Here is a 22,598-nt window from a genome sequence, read left to right on the forward strand (position 1 = left end):
TTCTCTTTTGAATTTGTATAATTAATATCATATATATACATAGTGCATGTATATAAGTTTTGATCTTTCAATATAACTTGATACATTAATGTAATGGAAACAACAATTGTTAATTGATTGTGTGTACAAGGAATAATATCCCTTATTCAGGCATATTGCACATTTACCGCTTAAATTATGGACCATGTGAACCACATTTCTATGCCCTGTCATAACAAAGAGGCAGCCCCTAGAGGTATAATGGCCTTTTCTTCCACAGATTGCCTCACCTCATAAACCTATTAATATTTTTCCGCTATATTAGAGCTCGATTTCAATAATATACAGGATATTAAACTCCTGAGATAGATGTAGACATTTTCAGAGCTGGTAAAAGCATTCAATGGATTGCGTTATAGGTTTTGTGGATCAATACCACACAAAATGGTCTGCGCAACAACCAATAGGGGTGTGCATATATATATATATATGTATATACAGAAATGCATCTCTGCGCAGCTTGCTAGGAGATGGGCTATGGTTCCTTCGCTACCCTCCACCCTTACAGTTCCTGACAACAGAAAAAACCTCCCTTAGCTGCTTAATTGAGAGATATGACTCACCCACCACAGAGCTCCATCGATCCAACATCCCAGATTTCTCTTCTTTGTTAGCACGCATCAACTCTCTGCAGAGAGTACCTTAGCAGAGCTATAACTATGTTAAAATCAATAAAATCTTTATTATATTTTTGTTTAATAGGCATTTATACTGTGGATAAAAAAAATATTAATACAATTTTTCTATTTTTACTTTAATTTACATATTTAATTTTTCTTTTTAACAAAATATTTATTAATAGGTTCTTTATTATAAAGATTGTTAGTCGAATAAATATACTTTTTGTTTTATTGTGGCTAAAGAAAATATCTCGACAGTTGTATTTTTATTCAGACATATATTGTATTTTGTTGTAAAAATATAAAATGTTTTAACAGTTAGATTTATATTGTGAAATCTGTTTCAGGTTGGGGCTAACCATGTCCTCTAAGAGATATCGCGGGCGAATATTAAGTGTAGATAACAAAATTGTACATGAGGGCCATAATAGATAGGATGAGCGCATCTCGACACAACGAAGCTCGTTGCTTCAATGAGAACTCTCCCCGGCCACCAGTGCCAGGTAAGATGAAACAAACTTCAATTAAACGAGCAAGGGAGAATATACACATGCACTGTGAAAGAAAGTCATGTAAGACTGTTTACAAATGTGATGGTAGCTCTAAAAACTCTTATAATCTCTTTGTAAAAAAAACCGAATCTTTTTATAAAATGATTATAAAATATCTTCCTTCAAAAAAGATGCAATATAAAGATTATTAGATTTTGTTGGTAATTTATGACTTTTTTTCAATTGCATGGCTGTGAAATCATCTACATGTAAATTAATGTTATCCCAATAATGTTCAAATTAATCTAAATACTTGATATTTGTAATTTTATAAAGAATATATATATCAACATTTTTGTAACTTATTTTAATAAAATCTTCGTATGTTTTAGGAGAGGAAACGGGGAGCTATGTCAGCCGGATCCGTCCACAGAGTCCCGCTTTGACACCTAGACGTTCTTCTTTCGCGACACCGCACGCCTCCAGCGGTGATTGCGATGCTTCCGCGCCATTGGGATTCGAACCGGAGGGTTGTTGTGGAACCACTACCATGGAGAGCAATTTACGTCCCGCTCACGAAAGATGGGCGGACAATTTGCACTCCCTGTTAGAGGATTCGGTGGGTCTGGAGCTATTTAAGAGGTACCTGGATGAGGAGGGGCATTTGGATCCACTTATATTCTGGTTTGCCTGCGAGGGTCTCAAACAACAGGTGGACGTTGGGAAGATCCCGCAGCTAGTGAAGCTCATCCATCAGAGGTTTTTTCGCAAATCTCGGCTAACTATACCGGAAAATGTGATGAAAGAAGCGGATCGGCGGGTCAAGGAAGGCCGCGTCGATCAGAAGGTGTTCGACATCGTGCAGATGGAAGTTGAACGACTGATCAACGAGACGACATATCCCAACTTCTTTAAGTCCGACGTGTACCTTTACTATGTTCAATCCTGCCAGAATACTAATTCAGGCGGTTGCCCGAGCTCGGGTTCGGGCAGTCGCGAGATGTCCATCTCTTGCGGACCGAATCTGCTGCCTACCGTACACGAAGACAGCGAGTACGTCGACATCGTACACAATTCGCACTCGACCGGCGGAATGTCCGGAGAACTGAGGGAATTAAGATTGACCAAAGATGTTCTGATGGCTACCCAACAAAGTAGAGCGATGGATCTACGACCGAGGCCGGAGGCGTACGCTGGGTAATTTGCCTTTTTTTTTTTTTTTTTTTTTTTTTTTTATTATTATTATCCAATCTTGAAATATCATTTGTCATTTTGTACAGTACGCTTCAAATCAGTCCTGCGATGAATGCCTTAACAGCGCTATCGATTCTTTTTGAAGCTTGATGTGCTGAAACTCTTGCATAATTTGGATTAAATTTTAAGTTTACATTTTATTTTTTTACCGATTCTGGAGCAATTGATGTCGTTGGAAAATAAATTCGCTATTTCTCCCCCTTCCCTGTAATAATCCCCAATTTTTTATAGTTTGTTCGATTATATGAAATTTTTTTTATTTCTAATTTTTTCGTTTGCAAAGTTAACCCCTGTTTTTTCATTTTTCGTTTAAACAATTGTTTTTGTTTTGCTGTTTTGCGTGGTACTTGTAGCATTTACTTGCAACATGGGACTAGTCCATATCACATGCACGTATCCAGATTGCACGCACAATATTCCTCCTACAATCCAGTATCCAGACAGGATTCCGAGCTTCAGAGTTTAAGCAGTGATGCACGTACCGAAGTGGACAATATGTCCCTCAATGGATCCATGTAAGTTTCTTTCATTTTTTTTTTTTTTTTTTTTTTTTTTTTTTTCTTAATTTTGCGTAGCTTTTTTTATTTTGCATTCAAAAGAGAAAGCGTCTTTAATTTTTACTTTAATCACATTAATATTTTTCAAATTGTTCAATGTCTCAGATTGAATGATTAATAACACTTATTTAAAATAAGTGTTATTAATCATAATAATAATATAAATCATAATATATATAATAATATAAATCATAAAAATAATAATAAACACTTAATATTAATTTATACGTATTTACGATTATCAACAGTAGCGATGGAACGAGCGGCGGACAGAGGAGTAAAAAGCAATACGTGAAGCAATCTAGTAGAGCAATCAAAGAATCCGCGACTATAAATCGTGAATCCATGGTGCACCACGTCGTTCCGCGAACTCAGCGTATGGGGTGCCCGAAACAGATGACGGCGGAAAAGTTTGCGGAGATGCTCACGGAGAAACTGGAAATTTTGGCGCGAGAGCAAAAAAACCAAGAGAAACTGGATAAATGCTTGCAAGCGAACGATGTGTCCAACAGTAGCGATCACACGTCTGTAGAAACGTTGAACGGAGCAGCTCACAAGACTGTGGGTGATGTGCCGAAAGAGAAAGTACCCCAGGAAGAGGATAGCGATCAAGCGATCCTCGACGAACATGTGTCTCGTGTCTGGTCGGATCAGACACCGTCGAGAACCCCCAGGCTCTCGCCTGAGAGGAGGCGTCCTGCGTACAACTATCCACGTTCTTACAAGCGAAAAGAAAAAGATGTAGACTCCACATTCTCAGTAGATAGCGGTAATATCCATGATTTCCAGGATGGCAGCGAGCTTGTCGGAGCTAGTTCCATGAGTTCGTTAGGCTCGCATCTGCCCAAATCTAAATCCGTGCCGTCAGATTATGCCGATTCCCTCCACAAGCAGGATCTTTATCTCCAGGGTAAATTGAATAAATTACTTGTTTATACATGTGAAAACCGAATTATGATTACTAAAGTAAAACAATCTGTCGTTTGTAGGTCATGAGCAAAGATTCCGAAGGTCGGACATGACAAGACGATCAGCCACTAAGAAATCGATGGCAGAATTAACAGACAGCGGAGTGAGCGTCGTCAGCGACGTACCGCCTTCTGTAAATAAAGATATTCGTCTGATGCCCCGGTTTAAGGAAGCAGATAAGAAGGCGGATTTAAAACACAATTGTCGTCACGGTAAGAGGTATGGCTCGCGTAGCGGATCTTTGGAAAGACCCAACAGAGAAACATGGAACATGGGTGTACCTGCTCAACCGTTTGTTGCTGACCCGGGAATGCCACCTTTAACACCACCTCACACGGTAAATCAAAATTGTTTCTCTCTCTTTGCGCGCTTGACAGTATATGCGTTACAAATGTATATATGTTGCAGGATATACAATTAGAGGAGACGTGTAGAAGATTAAAAGAGGAAAATAGAGTGCGCGCTAGTTGCAAGCAACGACCTTTGAACGTTTCCAAACAGATGTACGAGTCTGCGTCGCAGAGTCAACCATACGTTCAGTCTAATCAGTCCACGTTGAGGAAACCGAAGCAAGACGCGGGCGATTTTACCATTGTTGTGTTCAGTTTCTGTGACGAACAGTTCCCATACAGGACAAAGATTCCTGGTCACAACGTCACTTTAAAACAGTTCAAAGAGTATCTTCCGAAGAAAGGAAGCTATCGGTAACGTATAACATCACTGCAGCTTTGTTATTGATATTTATATTATTAATTTCGCTAATCTTATAATTTTTTTTTTTTAATCGTAGATACTTCTTTAAAACGGAGTGCGAGGACTTGGATATGAAAGTCATTCAAGAAGAAATAACGGACGATTCCGAAGTTTTGCCACTGTGGGAGGGTAAAGTGATGGCGCAAGTTAAAGCACTTGAATAATAGACTGAATAGAAAAAAAAAAAAAAAACAAGCGAAAGAAAAACATGCACGATTTTTAACCAAGTGCCGCAATAAATATTTAAGAGATTCGACACACCTACATTCATACACTTATACATACACACACATACACATACATTAGACCATCAAGTCGATGCGCTCGGTATTTATACATATATACATATTAACGTTTGTCACGCGGCCTCCATCTCTTATAATTGCCTAAGAAAGTAGTTTTAATCGATAGAAAAGGAATATCGAATCGAGCAATATCGTTGCACGGATGAACGCTGCGGAAAAGAAAGGAGAAACGGCCTCATGTTAAACTGTCGATCAAATGTTAAATTTAAAAGAACGTTGTACACTTCTCGCTGCCTGCATCTGAATTTTTCGTAAAAATCGTTTACACGTATCTGAAGCAAAGAAGAGTGTTCTTTTTTGTTGTCCTCCCTCTTCGAGATTACTTTATCAACGAATTTACGCAGCTCGTGCGCGACAGCGCTTTATTGTACATAAATTAGTATGGAGTGTGATTTTCACGACAGGGCGACGACATTACGTCGGTACGGACTTTGCCAAGGGAAATTATTTGCCATAATTCCGTCTGGTTTGGTATCAACGTCACTTTTACGGGGCAGTTTGGGCAAGAACGGCAACAACAACGCGAATCGTACCGAATACATTGCGACCGGCTAAACAATTTCTTCCTCTCGAAGACTTCCCGTAGTTCTCCAAACGACTGTACAAAGGTAGTGATCGCATAATTGATCGCCTTAGTAAGGTCCGCGTAGGCATTAAACTTGTATAGAAGAGTAATCATAAATTGGCGTCTAAAGTATTACATGTATTTATGCAAATAAGACATGGCGCGTCTTGTTTAATACACGTAATATATTTTACGCGATGCAATGTGCAACGTGGAAAATGTAAAATTGAAAAAAGTAACGCGAATCGTGTTTTTTTTTTTTTTTTTTTCCCTCTTCCATAATTTAGTTGTGCTACTATTACCTTTGTGTCATAGTCATCCATCCGACATTTCGAAAGAAATTCACAAGGTATAGAGCCTAAAGACACATGGCAATTTATAGTCATGTGTCCAAAACACGCATTTTGATATTGGAATGGCAAACTCTGATAGAAACAAAGAAAAAGAAAAAAAGAAAAATTATTAGCGGTTAGATTGTAATAATGTATTATCAGGTGCGAAAATATGTGCCTTTTTAGTACGGTAAGAGCGAAATAAGCCTAAGAGGAGAGAGAAAGAAATGGTTGAGAAATATTTATAAATTGCAGTACAGGGGCCCAATCCTGATAGAAGAAACATTTTGTGTCCAATATTATTAATATATTCCCTTAAAATTGTATCTGCACCGATGCCGACAATTTTCTGCCTCGTATATTGCGGATTCGTCCAATTTGTTTAAACCTTTCAGTCTTTTATCAAAGATTGTCAAGAGTCTGCGTGCGAAGAAAAATCTTTGATCCAAGATTTTCTTTGATGCAAGCGTACGTTACATTTTCATATTCACGAGCGCATATTTATCTTGTAACTAGTCACGCATCATTATGTAAATTTCATTATGTAATTTTTTTTTTTTTTTTTTTTTTTTTTTTCTTCAAGATTTTTCTTGGCAACATTGATCTTGTCCCTCAAATTCTGACTCTTGTTAGATACTCAAAATTAAAAACTTAGATTTGCCTATATAAATATAGACTGTTAGTAGGCTGCCTATCGTATAACAAAATTAAGTGATAAGAGTTCCAAATGTAATGGATTTTCGATTAATCACATTCCACGTGAAAATCAAATCGAATGTTTTATCAAATTCTTTTATATTCTTTAATTAGGAAACAAAATTAATATTTACAGCATATATATATATATATATATAATATATATATATATATATATACATACACATATATATGATATATTAATATACATATATATCAATATATAGAACTCTATATTAATATATTCCAATTATAGTTTTATCTCTTTATATTTATTGTTTGATTATTTAATATAGAATGTGTTAATCATCGATTATCATCTTGATATACATTTAACTTCGTTGTATCATGTATGTGTATGTACACAAACTATATATATTTTTACATCACATACAGCAACTGGCACACAGTCAATTCTTATATAGTCAAACTTTATATTCTTGTAGAAATCGGCAGTAGCGTAAAAAGATATTCCATTTATTATTTATTTTTCCTATTTGTAAAGGAATTATCCAGTTGATCTATTATATCTTTAATAGTTGATTTTTCAACATTTGACTAATTTCAATCTTGGTTTAAATTATATCTTTCTTTTTTTTCTTGAACTTATTTGAAAGATATGTCGCATCAAAGAAACTGTAAAAACGAGAGAGAAAGAGAGGGAGTCTTTTATTAAAGTAAAAAGATGAAATTAAAGTTTGAGACTGAAAGGGTTAAATTGTAACTCATTTTTAATTGAAAGTACAACGTAAAAAAATTCTCGTCATTTTTTATCAGGTGGTCCTTAAATCGATGGTTCGATTTTGTCCTAATTTGCCGGAACTCGCTTCCTATGCGTGATCCCTGTGGGAAAGCCGGGGAAAAAAAAAAAAAACAATAAACCGTAGAAACGACGTACGTACCGTTTATTTATAAATTCGGTCGCGCCGCCACAAATCGAAGACGACGGCGATTGATAACGTTTTTTAATTGTATGTAATTGATCATCATCAATTAATATCACACGAACGTTAAAGTGTTCCTGTACCTAATTAATTAATAATTATTATTGTATCAAAAATATTGAGAGAATAATAATGCGATTTTCACTGAATTAAATGAATACACAATTGTATTGTACATTCAAGATCTTTCATCCTAGAATCCTACACTTGCTACATGAACCTACATTTTCAAAGACACAAGACAACTTTTTTATATAATTAATTTTCATGTAATTATAAAAAAAAATAATGTCGATATAAGTAATCTCGTGTTGAAATTGATTAAATTTGATAAAATTTATGTGACAATAGAATTCATTTTATAATCAAATAACGTAATCTGATAATATATTTCAGTACTGTACAAATGTTAATAAAGTTCAATGTTTCTTTTTTCATTATAAACTCGTATATTGTCGAGAGTATTTCACAAAGTTTGTTCTATTTCTATTTTTAACAAGTATGTGTATGTAAAAATGTGTATAATAAAATCAAGATATCAAATTCTTGTTAGAAAAGTCTATCCAACAAAAAGACTATATCGTGACTTGTTAAAATGGTAAAAAGTTGTACGAGTAAGTGTAGCCTAATGGCGGAACCATCGCGTGAAACGCGCACGGATCATGATTCTACTTGTATGGCCAGTTGAACACAACATATCTGTATTGACATTGGACTCGGATTCAACAGGAATCATCTTTGAGATGATAGACAATGATAAGGAATCTTGTAAATATTTTATCAATAATTATAATTAAGACAACTATAATCTGTTGTGTTACTGCGATGGCGGTAGATATGTGGGGTTGTACGGAGCTTGTTTAGCATACATCTCGCTGTTGTACGGCGGGGGTTGTGGCATTTCTAAAAAAAAAAAAAAATATCTGATTATTTCTAAAATAGAAAAAAAATTACCAATAATTATTAATTATTCAAATAAAAAAAAAACAAATTTAAAATTTAAAATTTAAATCTGCAGTTGGAAATAACAGTTTAGTCTTTTCATAAAGTGCCGAATACTCTTTTGTAAATCGGTATTTTAACACATCGGTCAAAAAGTCCCGAGGCTAACATATAGGTGACGCTGTTAGGGACAAATCCTTATGATTTCCAAAGAGTGCCTACCTTTACATAATACATGTCAAAATTTCATCATATTTCGACCATTAGTTTACAAGTTACAGTTGTTTTAGTGACGCTACTTTTGATATTCCAAAAACAATGGAAAAAAAAGAATTTCGTGTGTTGATTAAACATTGCTTTTTGATGGGAAAAAATACCGTTCAAGCAAAAGTTTGGCTTGATAAGTGTTATAGGGATTCTGCCCCATCGAAAGCAATGGTCGAACGTTGGTTTGCTGATTTTAAACGCGGTCGTACAGACACCGAAGATGCTGAACGCTGGACGTCCAAATGAGGCTGTTATTCCAGAAAACATAAAAAAAGTGCACAAAATCGTTTTGGAAAACCGTAAAGTGAAGTTGCAGGAGATAGCTGACATCCTAAAGATATCAAAAGGCAGTGTATTTCACCATCGTGCATGAACACTTGTCTATGAAAAAGCTATGCTCAAAGTGGGTGCCGCGCTTGCTCACAGTGGATCAAAAACAGCAACGCGTCGATGATTCAGAGCGAAGTTTGAAGTTGTTTAAGCAGAATAAAAAGGATTTTTTGCGTCGATATGTGACAATGGATGAAACATGGATCCATCGCTACACTCCGGAATCAAATCGGCAATCAGCTGAGTGGACAGCAACCGATGAAAACCGTCCGAAGCGACCAAAAACGCAAATGTCGGCCGGTAAGGTTTTGGTCTCAGTGTTTTGGGATGCGCAAGGAATATTGTTCATCGACTACGCTGAGAAGGGAAAAACCATCAACAGCGAATATTACATAGCGTTGTTGCAGCGATTGAACGACGAAATAAAAAAAAAATCGGCCTCAAATGCAAAAGAAACAAGTGATCTTTCATCAAGATAATGCACCGTGTCACAAGTCAATGGTTACAATGGCCAAATTGCACGAATTGAAGTTCGAATTGCTTCCACAACCACCGTATTCTCCAGATCTGACCCCCAGCGACTACTATCTGTTCGCAGACCTCAAAAAGATGCTCCAGGGAAAAAGATTTGCGTCAAATGCTGAAGTCATAGCCGAAACAAATGCTTATTTTGAGGGTAAAGACAAATCGTTTTATAAAAAAGGGATCGAAATGTTAGAGCGGCGCTGGAATGATTGTATCACTCTAAAAGGAGACTATGTTGACGAATAGAATCGAATTTTGCCAAAAAAATGTGTTTTTCTTAGTTAGCCTCGGGACTTTTTGACCGATGTCAAAAGTCCCGAAAAAACACGATGTGTAAAAAGCTTGAATTTATTATAATAATTAAATTATAAAGAACTTGCGATAATATAATAAATATATACATATATAGAAATTTTAATGAAATACCTGTCGAATTCGTTGGATATGGAACATATTGACTTGGAGCTGCTTGACTGGTGTAACTTGGTGGAAGATTTGTCTGAGGCTGAATTATTTGCACTACAGGTGGCTGAACTTCTGCAACAAGTACTCGTGTAACACATACAAAGTTATCCTGGCCATACAAGAGTTCGTTTCAGAGACAGCAAGCAAATTAGCATCAAGAATTCAAATCAACGAAATCAGAAAAGCACAAAAGTGTACAACTTAATAAAATTTATAACATTTTAAATTAAGAAAAAGTCAGATTAAAAAAAGTATCTCTTCTAAATGATTAATTTTAAAATACTTGTTTTTAAGAATTTTTTTAAGCATATGTAATTTTATGAAAAAGAGAGGAATGTGATATAAATAAAGTGTGCAATGAATTAGGTTATATATAAAATAACTTAAGATTTTATGAAACATGTATATATTTTCTAAGATCTTATAATATATGCTTAATTAAATACATAGCCTGCATTTTATCACTACATATATTCTAAAGCAAGCGAGTTTAATGTTAAATAATGGAATGTTTTTACTTGGATGCACTTGAAAGATTTAAATAAATAGTCATGTAGATCAATAGAATAAAATCAAATCTACATAATTTACGTACAAAATGTTTCATCAAATTTGTCTTTAGTGATATCTAATATTATAACTATACATCTTTCTCTCTAAATAGATTTATGCACATTGTATACGTTTCTAATAACAGGTAGAATAAACCAGAGACTTGACGATTTTCAAGATAAAATAAATAAATGAAATATATCTTAAATATTTATTCCTTGTTAGATAATAATAGAATATAATATACTATTTTATTTTTTTTAATTTAAAAAAATTTTTCACATTTCTCAAATGTCCTCTGCATTTATCCTACATTGCTCTAGTCTATCACACAGGTTCCTCACATCTGTTTGCACCATGTCTGGTACCATAATTTTCTCCTCATTGGTATTGGCCTCAAGTTCGTTAATATAGAAAAAAATTATAGCGATGCGAAACTTGCGTGATTTAGTTTATTTTTAAAATTGTCAGGTCTCCGTATAACTCACCCTATATAAAAAATATTTTATAAAATAAAAACTATTGTATGTATATTATATATATTATCACGCGACGATTATGTGGAACATTTTGTAAGTGCATTAGGTATATTTGGGAAGATTCTTAACGCTACACGAGATGCAGGCGACAAAAGTATTTATACGAATCTTATACAAATACAAAATAACTCAGTCATCACAATGTAATACAGTTTCAGAATCGATATCAGACTCGATTTTCACTGTGTGAGCTACTTCAGACTCTAAAAGCGAATTCTCTATGTAAAAAATAGAATTCTTTTAGTCAATGAAACTTAAAAACTTAATGACTCTTTGCAGAAATAATGCACTGCCATATAATACTGTTATCAAAAAAGAATTAAAACACACATAAGTACAATACATGGCCATTCTTACAAGGAGAATTCGCTTAACGATATATATATCTATATATATATATATATATAGTTTCTGTTAGTGACACGACACTATGTTTTTCTAAAAAGAACTGTTTGTAAGAATGTTAGTGAGTGCGTTATTGCATACGTTATTATAAAAATGATGCCACCTCAACTGCAATGTTTTTGTAAGATTATTTGAATATTGACAATTCACATTAAATAATTGATCCCTCTAACTATCGAATTGGAGAAGACCAATTATATTATATAAGATTAAATATGTGGCCCACTATTGCAATCTCACCAACATTCGTTCATTTCGTCCATAACTTGACTAACTATGAACAGCCTCCAACCATTTAGATCATACGTTCTTTGAGTTTATTATTGCGATAATTGTATCTAACTTTCGATCTTTTTATAATATCTGTTATTTTAATTTAATCATGTAATTACTTTGCCAATTTTTGCGCTGAGGAAGACCTAAATTATTGGGTCGAAACGTCCGCTACTACCAATATTTAGATTTATATATTTTTTTATATTTTTATACAATAATTCTGTTTACTCATTTATATAAATGTAACATTGCTACTCAATTTGACTTTATCATTATGACAATGTCACTTTTTTAATTTCGTTTAGATTAAATTATATTTTTACTTTTATACGAACATGTCTTTAACTGATATTAATTTTCTTGCTTCTATTATGCCTATTTTATAATATTATTTTTTAAAATTGTATAAGACTATTACTATATTATTATTATTATTATATATATATATATATATATATATTTATATATGAGTATAGATGTATATATAAAAGAATACATAAATTTATATTCCCCCTATAGGAATTATCTCAATGCGAGGTTACATATAAAAAGCAGAGAATATAAACTGTGAAAAAATTGTTCAAACCCTGACACATGCAAATATTCTTCACAGGAAGATGTGTCGGAATGGTATTATGCCATGGCCCTAGATCCTAGAAAGAACGACGATTCCATTACTGGCCAATTCAAAATTCATCAGTACTGGGTTTTATTATTAATGTTACGATTGCATTTGTCTTCATCACGTAAAAATATTTGTAATTTATAACTGTTCGGATATCTTTTGAAGAGTATCGTTCTAGAAAGGCTATTGCTGCTGTCTCTGATTATTCGTTTCATACGTAATGGAAAACATTGTTGAATATGTGATAAAATCAACATTAATGAAAATCATGAATAGTAACACATAATTGATGCAGGAAAAGTTTAAAACAAAAAACTTACTTCCATAGACGGTGCCTTGGTGACGGCGGCGATACCATGGGCAACAACTGCAGCAGAGACAGGATATACAACACACTATCAATCCAATCGCTATAGCTGCGGCGATTATCACGGGAACGATAATACCGAGTCTGTAAATGAATGTTATGTATGCGTGATATTGTGTATTACAGAATGTCCGAGAATGAATGATGAGATTTCGATCGATTTTTATAAATAACGCAAATTGAATATTGACATGAATTTTTTTAAATAATAATCAGCAACTCAAACAATTTTATTACCTATTCAATAATAGTGTCTGAATAAATGGATTTTGATTCATCTCAAATTAATTAATCACTATTCGTTGGACGGACCACAGATTTGTTCTCGATCAACCATAAGACGCAATTAATCTCTAAGAAGTTTTCGTATTGAGACACATGAAAATGTTGTGTAAAAATCAGAAATTTACGTCATCTCAGAGATGGAATTATAGAAATAATTGTTACTGATATTCTTGATCGAGGGTAAAAATTCTCTTACATGTGCCGTACCATTAATGGGACATATATTGAAATTTATTAATAGTTAATAAAACTGAAAAGTTACTGATTATTAGTAAAAAAAAAAAAAAAAAAAAAAAAAAAATCATATCCAATATTCAGTTTATGTTATTTATAAAATCGATTGAAATCTGAAAATATTCTAAAAAAATAACTATCTTATATTTTTATATTATTTAAGCACTTTATGTAAATCATCTAAGGGATTGAGCATTTCTTTTTAAATTCAGAATTAATGCATCAAGCATATGTGCGAAAGAATTATTTTGAACACTCTGAAAGTATATTACGAGCATATAAGCTCTACGCTTACGAGTGATTATAAAGATATTTTACCCGGTTTTCACGGCAAACTGCTCGGCGTCGCAACAATAGGTCCTTTCATTGGCTAAATCATAGCAGCAATAAGACTTATAGGACGGATCTAAAATACCCGGGCATATGTTCAGTGTCTTCTCCCAAATAGTTTTGCTCTCACCAAACGAACAGTCCATTCCTAAAAAAAAAGAGCAACTCGTACAATACTCTGTCAATGCGCATCACAATAAATTTGTACGCACAAGATATTCTTAAAAATATAAAGATGTTTTCAAATGAACTAAACTATTAACTGCTGACAAGACGATAATCTCCCAATAGATTTTAAATCGATTCCAATTAATAAAAGTAATTTTTTTATATTATTAATAACAAATATACATATTTAGTACATAACAAATATATTAATAATTATTTATATATGCATATGTAAATTTTTTTTATATTTGTGACTATTTTATTAATTAATTTTCCGAGATATTTAGCTATAAACATTGTGTGTCTAAAGTATTTGATATAGTCAAGTCGCCAGCATAAAGGCTTTTGGGTTACAATTTACATTATCAAATGTAAACACAAAACTATAATACGTGAGCGAGATTAGATACACGTTTACAATGACGCACTTTATTCCTGGAAGAGAGCCGTGCGTGTTCGCCGGGATAAAACTTTTCAAAGGAAGAGAGATCAATTTTCTACTACTTGACGTGTAGTCTCAAGATAGATCTTTTTTTTGCTCGCATACTTTTGCCTCGCCGACGGAAAACCGATTAAAAAAAGTCAAGAAATGTAAAAATAAAATCAAAATATACGAACAATTTAATTGTTGTGCATATATAATTTTTCCCGTAATTTTTAAAAATTTTTTCCTCGATTCTTGGAATAAACGAATTTCAGCATATCTTTAATATAAAAAGTTATGAGCGGAAATTGTGATGTCAACCTAAATTATTATTGAGAACTTTAGTAACAACCGATCCGACCTCGATGAAATGATGTATATTATATACTCCCTCTGTTGCCAACCATAGGCTAGCAGCAAGTCGAGAGTAAAAATACACAAGTAAGATAAACTCGTTTCTGCATCATTAGGGCTGGATCTCGTTTTGTTTAATGTAATCGATCAATGTGTTCTAACTCATTACGGTATATTGTACAACTATTACCTCGCTGTGAGCGATTTCTCGTTTAATTTTATGACAATGAGTCATCTTCGCCCTTTCTCGAGAGGGCGAATTTCTTTTACCTGAATGAGTCTCACATCATGTGGTCTAAAAGAATTTTTAAAGCTCCGAGACTGACTCACTCGCTTGTTGTAACAAGCCGCAAGAAAGATACATATGACACTTAATTTTCGGGAAAAGAATATCCTCCCGAAAAAAGGTCATCCCAAACAGAGAAACAAAAACAATACCGCGTTATGATTTATTTAGGAAGGAACAATGGGAATTAATTGATAAGGTATCGATAATATTCATGCGATTTAACTTTCTGATTGTCGCCAAATACAATTCGGGCATTGTAAAAAACTGCGATCGATCATTGACATTAAATTACGTCAAAACAGGTTTCGTATTTATAAGCGACAATCGACGACATGTTTCGAAAAGAAACGTGTATTGTCGAAAAAAAAACATATATATATATACACACACACATACACACATGTATATAGTATCAAAAAGAAATATAAATAAAACCATTCGCACAGGAAGCATCTGCTAGCTACACACGCAAATATTTTAATATGTTATCTAATCTCTCATACATTTCATTGCAGAAGTCAACCTCATAAATTAATAATTATTTCTATAATGTTACAGATGTACATAAAAATTTTATCTCTTTCTTTGATGAATATCAAGTAATAATGTACGAGATCATTTTTAAAAAATATTAAAACCATTAAAAAAAATTTCAAAACATTACATTCAATTTTATCCATCTATTTTATTTCTTTTTTATCTATTCTGTAAAGAAAAAAGTGTGCTAGTGTATAATTTGAAAAAAAAATTAGAAAAGAAACATGTTATCCAACTCACAATAGTCGTTAAAGAATTCAAATGAGATTTCAATTAAGCCAGTTTGCAAAGTTGATAAGCATTTATTATCAATTTACGATCTAATTTCAAGGTTGATGGCTCTTTCATTAATGAAAGCCGGTTCATTTTTTTCAATAGTTAATTAAGTGTCTAAAACAATGCGACGAGTATAATTTTACGAGATCGGATTTCGCGAAGTTTGCGAAAAAAAAACTTAGAGATATAAAAAGGTTTAAATTACATCATCGAGCAACCGTGCATATACATATATATATTGTCCGCGAGGAATTAATTTTTATAATCATTTACAATTTTATGTTATGTATAATTTTATTAATACGTTATTTAAAAAATTGTAACATTTGATACAGAATTTGTATAATTTAATGATGGATTAAAACGCGAACGTGCTGCAAATTGGCGATTTTTCTACATATATAACACGCTAATAATATTATATTATATATATATATATATATATATATATATATTTTTTTTTTTTTTAGAACATTTTGTTTTTCTCCCCTCGACCATTGTGACGTACATCTACGTGCATTGAAAAAAATTTTGTTTGCTCGCTATTTCTTCCAATTATTTCCTCTCGCAAAATTTTTATCTTATCTCATTTTTCTTTGACATCTAATTGTATAACTTCTAATAGCGCAGCTACAAAGGTAAAGCTTTTTTTTTTTTTTTTTTTTTTTTTGAGCACGTTTTGTATACACGCCACTCCTCTTTCGACCCACTTCAATTATGCGGATGATTTCATATTCTCTTACCATAAACGTATCCCGCGTGCAGACAAATCAGCAAGAATGTTCCTGCGAGACGCGACATTTCGACGTTGTTCTTAGAAACGTAGAACTTGGAAGAATGTCAGTCACTCAGTGGTTGATTGTGTTACGTGTCTTTGGAAGATTATGAATCGAAACTAACTAAACGAGCGAGAGAGCACGGAGGACTGAGGACTGAGGACTGAGGATTCAAACAGCCACAAACAACAACCTGTCGAGTACCGTCCGATACGAGTATAAACGAAAGAAACCACTGCCCTGCCACCCAGTATTGTTCTCGGGGCTTTTCTTCGCGCATGCGCGGCGCAATATAGAAATATCCAGTAATGTATATATCACGATTATGAATGGGCGCAAAAGTCTTGGGCGCGGAATCCGAAGTGATGGGCTAGGTCGATAATGCCAGAAATAAAACACGGACACGTAAAATGAAAATAAAGTTAATGTACTAAATGTTAATGTATTAAGTGAAAGTTTTTCGGTACGAAGCGTGAAATTGGTATATGAATCTTTAACTAAATAGTCTAAAAGCTACCTCTTTTTTTATAAGTTATATACGATACCGAAGCCACATTCAATGCGCATGCGTGAGAAAAAGCGGCCCCGAGAACAACACTGCCCCTACCAATCGTGTAAAAATAAACGAAAGGAAAGCAAGCGCAGAACAAGTGCGAAATTTGAAAGATAGGTAGAAAGAGAGGAACGATATATATATATATTTATAAACCCTTTGTCTCTCTTTCTAACGAAAGAAAATGGAGAAGGAAAAGAGTAGACAGCGTCCAATCGTGTCAGATTTTTGCATCGCTGAATGACACTGCGCAGGCGTGAGAGAATGAGAGAGACAGAAACCCTACATTTACTTTCTCTCTTTTTTTATATTATTGAATTTTGATGTTAGCAATTAATTTTAAGTCACATTGATAAAATGGATATTAGACGGAGAATAAAATCGTCCTTCGTATACAAATTTATAAATAAAATATGGTGATAAATTTGTTGAATAGCCGATTGCATATCTTTGTCTGCGTATCATATCTTTAAGGTTGCAAATGGCGCCAAATACGAACGGAACATGATTGGAAATATAAATGCTAATATTTTAAAATAACACTACATCAATAATATATTCTTTTCTATTAACATTTTATTATAAAGTAATTTCTTATTTTCTATACAATGTAAATTGAGCATTGTATTGTGCTTTTTCATTTTTTTGTGTATTTAAAAAAATCTTTAGTGCACCTTTAATATAAATAACAACTCTAGTTATATAAAGTAATAATAATAACATGTGTTCAATTTATAATAATATAATAAACAATAATAATACATTAAGTATATATATTAAAAATATATATAGTATTAAAAAATTAAAAAAATGTTTAAAAAATAACAACATACCCATATCCAAAAAAATTAAAGTGAATTAAATAACTATTAAATGCAACCTATTAAATTCAAATACAATATTAAGAGCTCGAATCTTCATTGATGAGATCGCCAATTATGTGTCCCATATCCAGGTCATTTTTTAGTACAAAGGAATGTTGGAAACCGCGTTGGCATAATTGAGCATTTAGATCAGGATGTTTTGATACCATATTTCTATAGAATTTCACTGGAGTCCAACCATCATTGGCACCATAATAAAACCAAAGCTTATCAGTGTATTTTGATATAGTATCATGGTCAGCTTCTTTGACATATTTCATTTCTTCTCTTCCAAGTTTAATTATTCTACCCAAGACTTTTGGATTCAACATTTCCTGAACCGCTTTGATGGATCTGGCTGGAATACCATAAAATAGACCAAACATACGTATCATAAATGATTGTAGAGAGAGCGGAAATATTCCTGTGAAGATCCAAGATAGAAAAATCAATACTGGTGCAATGGGTGATACCTGTGTTAAAAAGAAAATGCTTGTAATCATACATTCATTCATATATTTGAAAAATGTATTGTAATGATAAAGATAAGCAACAAAACGTACAAAATTACAAAAGTACATTCCATTACGGCTCTCTGCCATATATTCTATCGTAGGAAACAACATATAACATTTTCTTATCCTTCCATTAATGTCATGGTTTTTCAATAAATTAAGCACTAGCCAGGCACCTATAGAATGTCCAACAATATGTAGGTGCGCATCCTGTGGAACGTATTTTTTAATGAATTCTACCTACAAAAAAAAACACAATATTATAAGTCATATATCATAATATTAGATGAGATAATATATTGGTAAATTAATTAGGAAGCAACTGAAGAGAGAGATGTCTGAAATGTACCTTGTGTTGAATCTGCGCTGTCAAACTATAGCATTCTGCCCATTTTTCGTCACCGGGCATAGCAATCTCCAAGTTGCACGGTGGTTGGACGTGTCCAGCGTGTCCGATGATCCATACAGGTATGTCCAGAGTTAATCTCGATTTGATCGCCTTAATGAAACTCTCGTAGAATTGTGGAATACCTGGATTCCCAGTAATAACGAGCACTAGGTGCTTGCTGGAATGAGGTAGCGGATCCTCCTCTATCCAACGACCCTCCGATATCACTTGGGTTTGCACTTGGTTACAATTTATCATCGATCGTCGCATTTTTGTTGTTGTCTTTAATAACACACAATAATTAAATTTGAGGAATATTCGTAGAAATTGCAAAATGACAGCTCGCTACTTGCCTCGTTCGACGTCTCCCCAACACAAAGCCGAGATTGCATATGTGGCAGACTCGGAATAACCATCTGATGAATGTCTATCACACATGAAAAAAATTGCAGTATAACGGTACATAAATGCAGTAAGTTATCGCCTGCAAACATAAGTCGTAAGTTATAAATCAGAGGAAATTAATAAATCTGATTCGATCATTCTTCTCTAAATTTAACTGTGATTGGTTAATTTTTTACTTATAACTTACATACTTACAAGCATGTTGAAGCCTAGGCATACCAAGTTGCGATTACCAAAGAACAATGGATTGAACGTATACTGTCACGAGCCGAAATAGCTCAGTTGGGAGAGCGTTAGACTGAAGATCTAAATGTCCCCGGTTCAATCCCGGGTTTCGGCAGATCGATTTTTTTTTTAATAATTTTATGCGACGAGGTAGCAACTAATAAATGGTAAAAGCGACATAATTTTATTAATTTAATTTTTAGTGTTTTATAAATTTCAAAGAGAATATACCGTGCATATATTGTATATCACGTTCTACCGTTACAAGTGAATATAATACAGTTTTACACGCAGTATGATTGAAATCTGCTATACAGCTATGCAGCAAAATCACGTGTTTTATTACTTGTTATAGTTTTAATTGCGCATTCAATTCATTGAACTAATTTTGTCAAAAATTGAGATACTTTTCTTATGACAATGTTTAATATTTTTTGAGAAAAAAGGTAGACGTAAGTTATTTTTTTATATCGATAAATCATCGAACAAAAAACAGCACAGAATTTTGTTACTGGATATTTTGAAACTGTCTTAATTTGAATTTTAAAATAAAACTGTATTATAAATGCTAATAACAAGACATATTAAGTCATTAATTTTGTACATGTGCGTGCGTGCATGTGTGCGCGCGCGCGTGTTTGTGTGTGTGTGTGTGTAAATGAATGATAAAATGAATTGATAAAATATCTAAATTCAACACAACAATCGAAGATTACTCAGATGTTTTGAAAAAATATCTAAAATCGAAATATTTCAGGATTTTTAAGACTCGTGCGTTTTTTTTTCATAAATACACAAAACAATCCGCGTGACGAATTGACAGATGCCAGCAGTCTCTCAAGTCTTTTCAACCACACGTGTCATCGTCGGAAATCGTAGGATGTTTAAACAAGGACAGCCTGTTGATCGCGGTTCGGCCGTTTTCCATATATCGGCATCGCTGTGCGAACCGATGCCGGCGACCGGCGACCGGCGACCGGCGGCCGGCGGTTCCCGATCAACCGTAAACGGAAAACGCAAATGAGGAGCGAAACGGAGAGAGAGAAGAACCCGTCGCGTCTCTCGAGTGCGGCTTTCCGCCGCGTCCGCGTCCGCGTCCGCGTCCGGGGAGAGAGAGAGAGCGAGCATGGCGGCAGAGTAATTCGAACGCGCGTCATAGAGTCCCGCGGGCGGCGGCGCACGCGTCATGGCGTTTGATCGCGCGCCCGCGAGGCGGAGCGTGTGCCCGGCGACGTGCACACGCAAAAAGCGCGCTCGGGTCGCCCTCGTTATCGGGGCGTGGTCGCGATCTCGCGCCAACGCCGGGGAGATGCCGGGCTGACCGCCCTCCGCTCGCGGGAAGGCGCCATGCTGACGCGCACGCGAGATCCGCGTAATCGGACCGTCGTCGCCGTCGCCGTTCGCTCCTTCCGTCCACGAGTCCCCCGAACCCCCAGAGTCTTCGGGGCCCGTTACATAGGCCACGTATCGTAGCTGTTAGGTTGCATCGAAGATTGAAGATTGAAATTTGACCGAGATGCCAGATGGCACCATTATTTTGGATTTAAACGAGACTTAAACATGTGTCTATCTTTTTCTTTCTCTCTAGAATAAGTAAAGACACACATATTAAACTCTTACTTCGTGGAATAGGTCATTTTTCTCCGTGATTTTTTTTACTAACGTTAATTCCTCGAAAACGAATGATCATTAAATTAATATATTTAAGTATATTATTTTGTAAATTTATCATTTTAGTCTTTATTTAAAAGAATTTTTCAAAGAAAATATATAAATTTTTCAGATTTTGTAAAATACTTTTACGCATTAATAAACGCGTCTGATTCAACGCTTAAAAGATGCCAAAAATTACAATACGAAGTAAGAATTAAAAGTTTTGCTTAAAGCCAAAATGATATTAATGCAAATGGGCCTAATCACAATAAAAAGCAGGTAAAATTTCTTTGTTCTGCTTTGTCAAATTTCAATCTCAATCTTTAATGCGTAGTCTGATACGGATTTGAAGCCCGTATCAGAGACTAATACAAAATTTGACCAATTCAAAACCATTAGCTCTCCTTTGATTCCGATTAGAATTTCAATCTTTAATCTTCGATGCGTAATCTCTGATACGAATTCAAGGACTCATTACCGGAAGCCTCGATATCCATACTGGGAATGAAGAACGATAAATGAGTCGTAGAATTGGGGGGATTGCGTCAAGATTAGATCGCATTGATTATCGACCGCGGTTTTTTTGTTTCTTTCTCGTTAATGTATTTGAGGAAAACACGCAATTTAAAAAACACAAAATGCTTTGTGATATTTTGTTTGACGTATGTTTTCTATGTAAGATTTACTATTACATTTGTGTTTACCATCATATAATAATATAGTAAACATAACATTTAATCCGAACTTGAAAAATACAATCATTTTACAGAAAGTTTTACGTATATTGTTAAATGTTTGAAATTATTAAACTTATATGTTTAAAATATTGTAAATATTTTTTTAAGCACTAATAATAGGTTTCAATTTTTTTAATATTATATTTTATCTATTATACCATTAATTTAGTAGAATTATTAATTTAGTAGACTACACACACACACACACACACACACACACACATATCCTGGTTTATTCATTGCATGGAATTAAAATATTTTTAGATAGTAAAATATAGAAGCGATTTTTATTTTGCTGTATCCATATAATAAATTGATAAAATGGTAGTGAAAAATATACCACGCATCTTACATTTATATCGATCAATGAAATACATTTTGATACAGCACAAAATTGACTTTGAGATAACGTTTATCCACATCTTATAAAATACTAGTGTGGAAAAAAGTAACGTACGATTTATTACGTATAAAAACTAGAATTAATTTTCTGATAAATCAACTAGACATTCTTTTAAATAAGAAAGAGAGAAAAAAAGAATCTTTTTGTTAACGTCATAGATGATATTAATAAAATGATTGATTTTTCAATTCATACAAGATCGCAGAATCATACAGACAGAAATAATAACATTCATTATCTCGAATCTATTGTTGCGATATAATAATCAGAGACGTCACACAAGCGATGACTAACTAGGAATGTATTGCAAAAATCAGTCGAATTAAATTAATATCGACATGTCTGGCGGTTAAAAAATATATTTT

General features: G+C 33.8%; 3 protein-coding genes and 1 non-coding gene across 16 annotated transcripts in view; 2 read left to right on the forward strand and 2 right to left on the reverse strand.

Annotated features, from left to right (window-relative positions):
* The window catches only part of Axn (protein axin), a 30,330-nt gene extending 22,651 nt beyond the window's left edge, over window positions 1-7,679 (forward strand). For 7 of the 10 annotated variants that reach the window (XM_072891839.1, XM_072891841.1, XM_072891840.1 and 4 more), the window contains 7 exons: window positions 1,007-1,162; window positions 1,543-2,347; window positions 2,758-2,919; window positions 3,210-3,871; window positions 3,951-4,267; window positions 4,339-4,634; window positions 4,721-7,679. In XM_072891839.1, coding sequence (XP_072747940.1) covers window positions 1,075-1,162; window positions 1,543-2,347; window positions 2,758-2,919; window positions 3,210-3,871; window positions 3,951-4,267; window positions 4,339-4,634; window positions 4,721-4,847 — 2,457 coding nt within the window. In that variant the 5' untranslated portion in view covers window positions 1,007-1,074 and the 3' untranslated portion in view covers window positions 4,848-7,679. The remainder of the gene's footprint in view (window positions 1-1,006; window positions 1,163-1,542; window positions 2,348-2,757; window positions 2,920-3,209; window positions 3,872-3,950; window positions 4,268-4,338; window positions 4,635-4,720) is intronic. The other 3 variants (XM_072891847.1, XM_072891848.1, XM_072891849.1) reach the window with 3 other exon arrangements.
* LOC140665578 (uncharacterized) lies at window positions 7,466-16,718 on the reverse strand. Of its 3 annotated transcripts, none has more exons than XM_072891850.1 (5): window positions 16,459-16,718; window positions 13,656-13,815; window positions 12,772-12,902; window positions 10,016-10,138; window positions 7,466-8,428 (listed from the first exon to the last, which is right to left on the reverse strand). In XM_072891850.1, the coding sequence occupies exons 1-5, from the start codon at window positions 16,514-16,516 to the stop codon at window positions 8,343-8,345; spliced, it is 558 nt and encodes a 185-aa protein (XP_072747951.1). In that variant the 5' UTR covers window positions 16,517-16,718; the 3' UTR covers window positions 7,466-8,342. The 3 variants fall into 3 exon arrangements, with proteins under 3 accessions (XP_072747951.1, XP_072747953.1, XP_072747952.1); XM_072891852.1 differs by having other exon boundaries at window positions 10,016-10,123; window positions 16,459-16,717; XM_072891851.1 differs by having other exon boundaries at window positions 10,016-10,126; window positions 16,459-16,715.
* A 971-nt stretch (window positions 16,719-17,689) lies between these two features.
* Window positions 17,690-19,557, reverse strand: Sturkopf (lipid droplet associated hydrolase sturkopf). Of its 2 annotated transcripts, none has more exons than XM_072893155.1 (5): window positions 19,411-19,557; window positions 19,164-19,294; window positions 18,772-19,092; window positions 18,471-18,662; window positions 17,690-18,380 (listed from the first exon to the last, which is right to left on the reverse strand). In XM_072893155.1, the coding sequence occupies exons 1-5, from the start codon at window positions 19,430-19,432 to the stop codon at window positions 17,946-17,948; spliced, it is 1,101 nt and encodes a 366-aa protein (XP_072749256.1). In that variant the 5' UTR covers window positions 19,433-19,557; the 3' UTR covers window positions 17,690-17,945. The 2 variants fall into 2 exon arrangements, with proteins under 2 accessions (XP_072749256.1, XP_072749257.1); XM_072893156.1 differs by having other exon boundaries at window positions 19,164-19,237; window positions 19,411-19,435.
* Trnaf-gaa (transfer RNA phenylalanine (anticodon GAA)) lies at window positions 19,483-19,555 on the forward strand. Its single transcript has one exon. It is a non-coding gene; the product is annotated as a tRNA-Phe (tRNA).
* Window positions 19,558-22,598: the final 3,041 nt, after the last annotated feature.

The sequence above is a fragment of the Anoplolepis gracilipes genome, chromosome 5, assembly GCF_047496725.1.
Source record: "Anoplolepis gracilipes chromosome 5, ASM4749672v1, whole genome shotgun sequence".
NCBI lineage: Eukaryota > Metazoa > Arthropoda > Insecta > Hymenoptera > Formicidae > Anoplolepis > Anoplolepis gracilipes.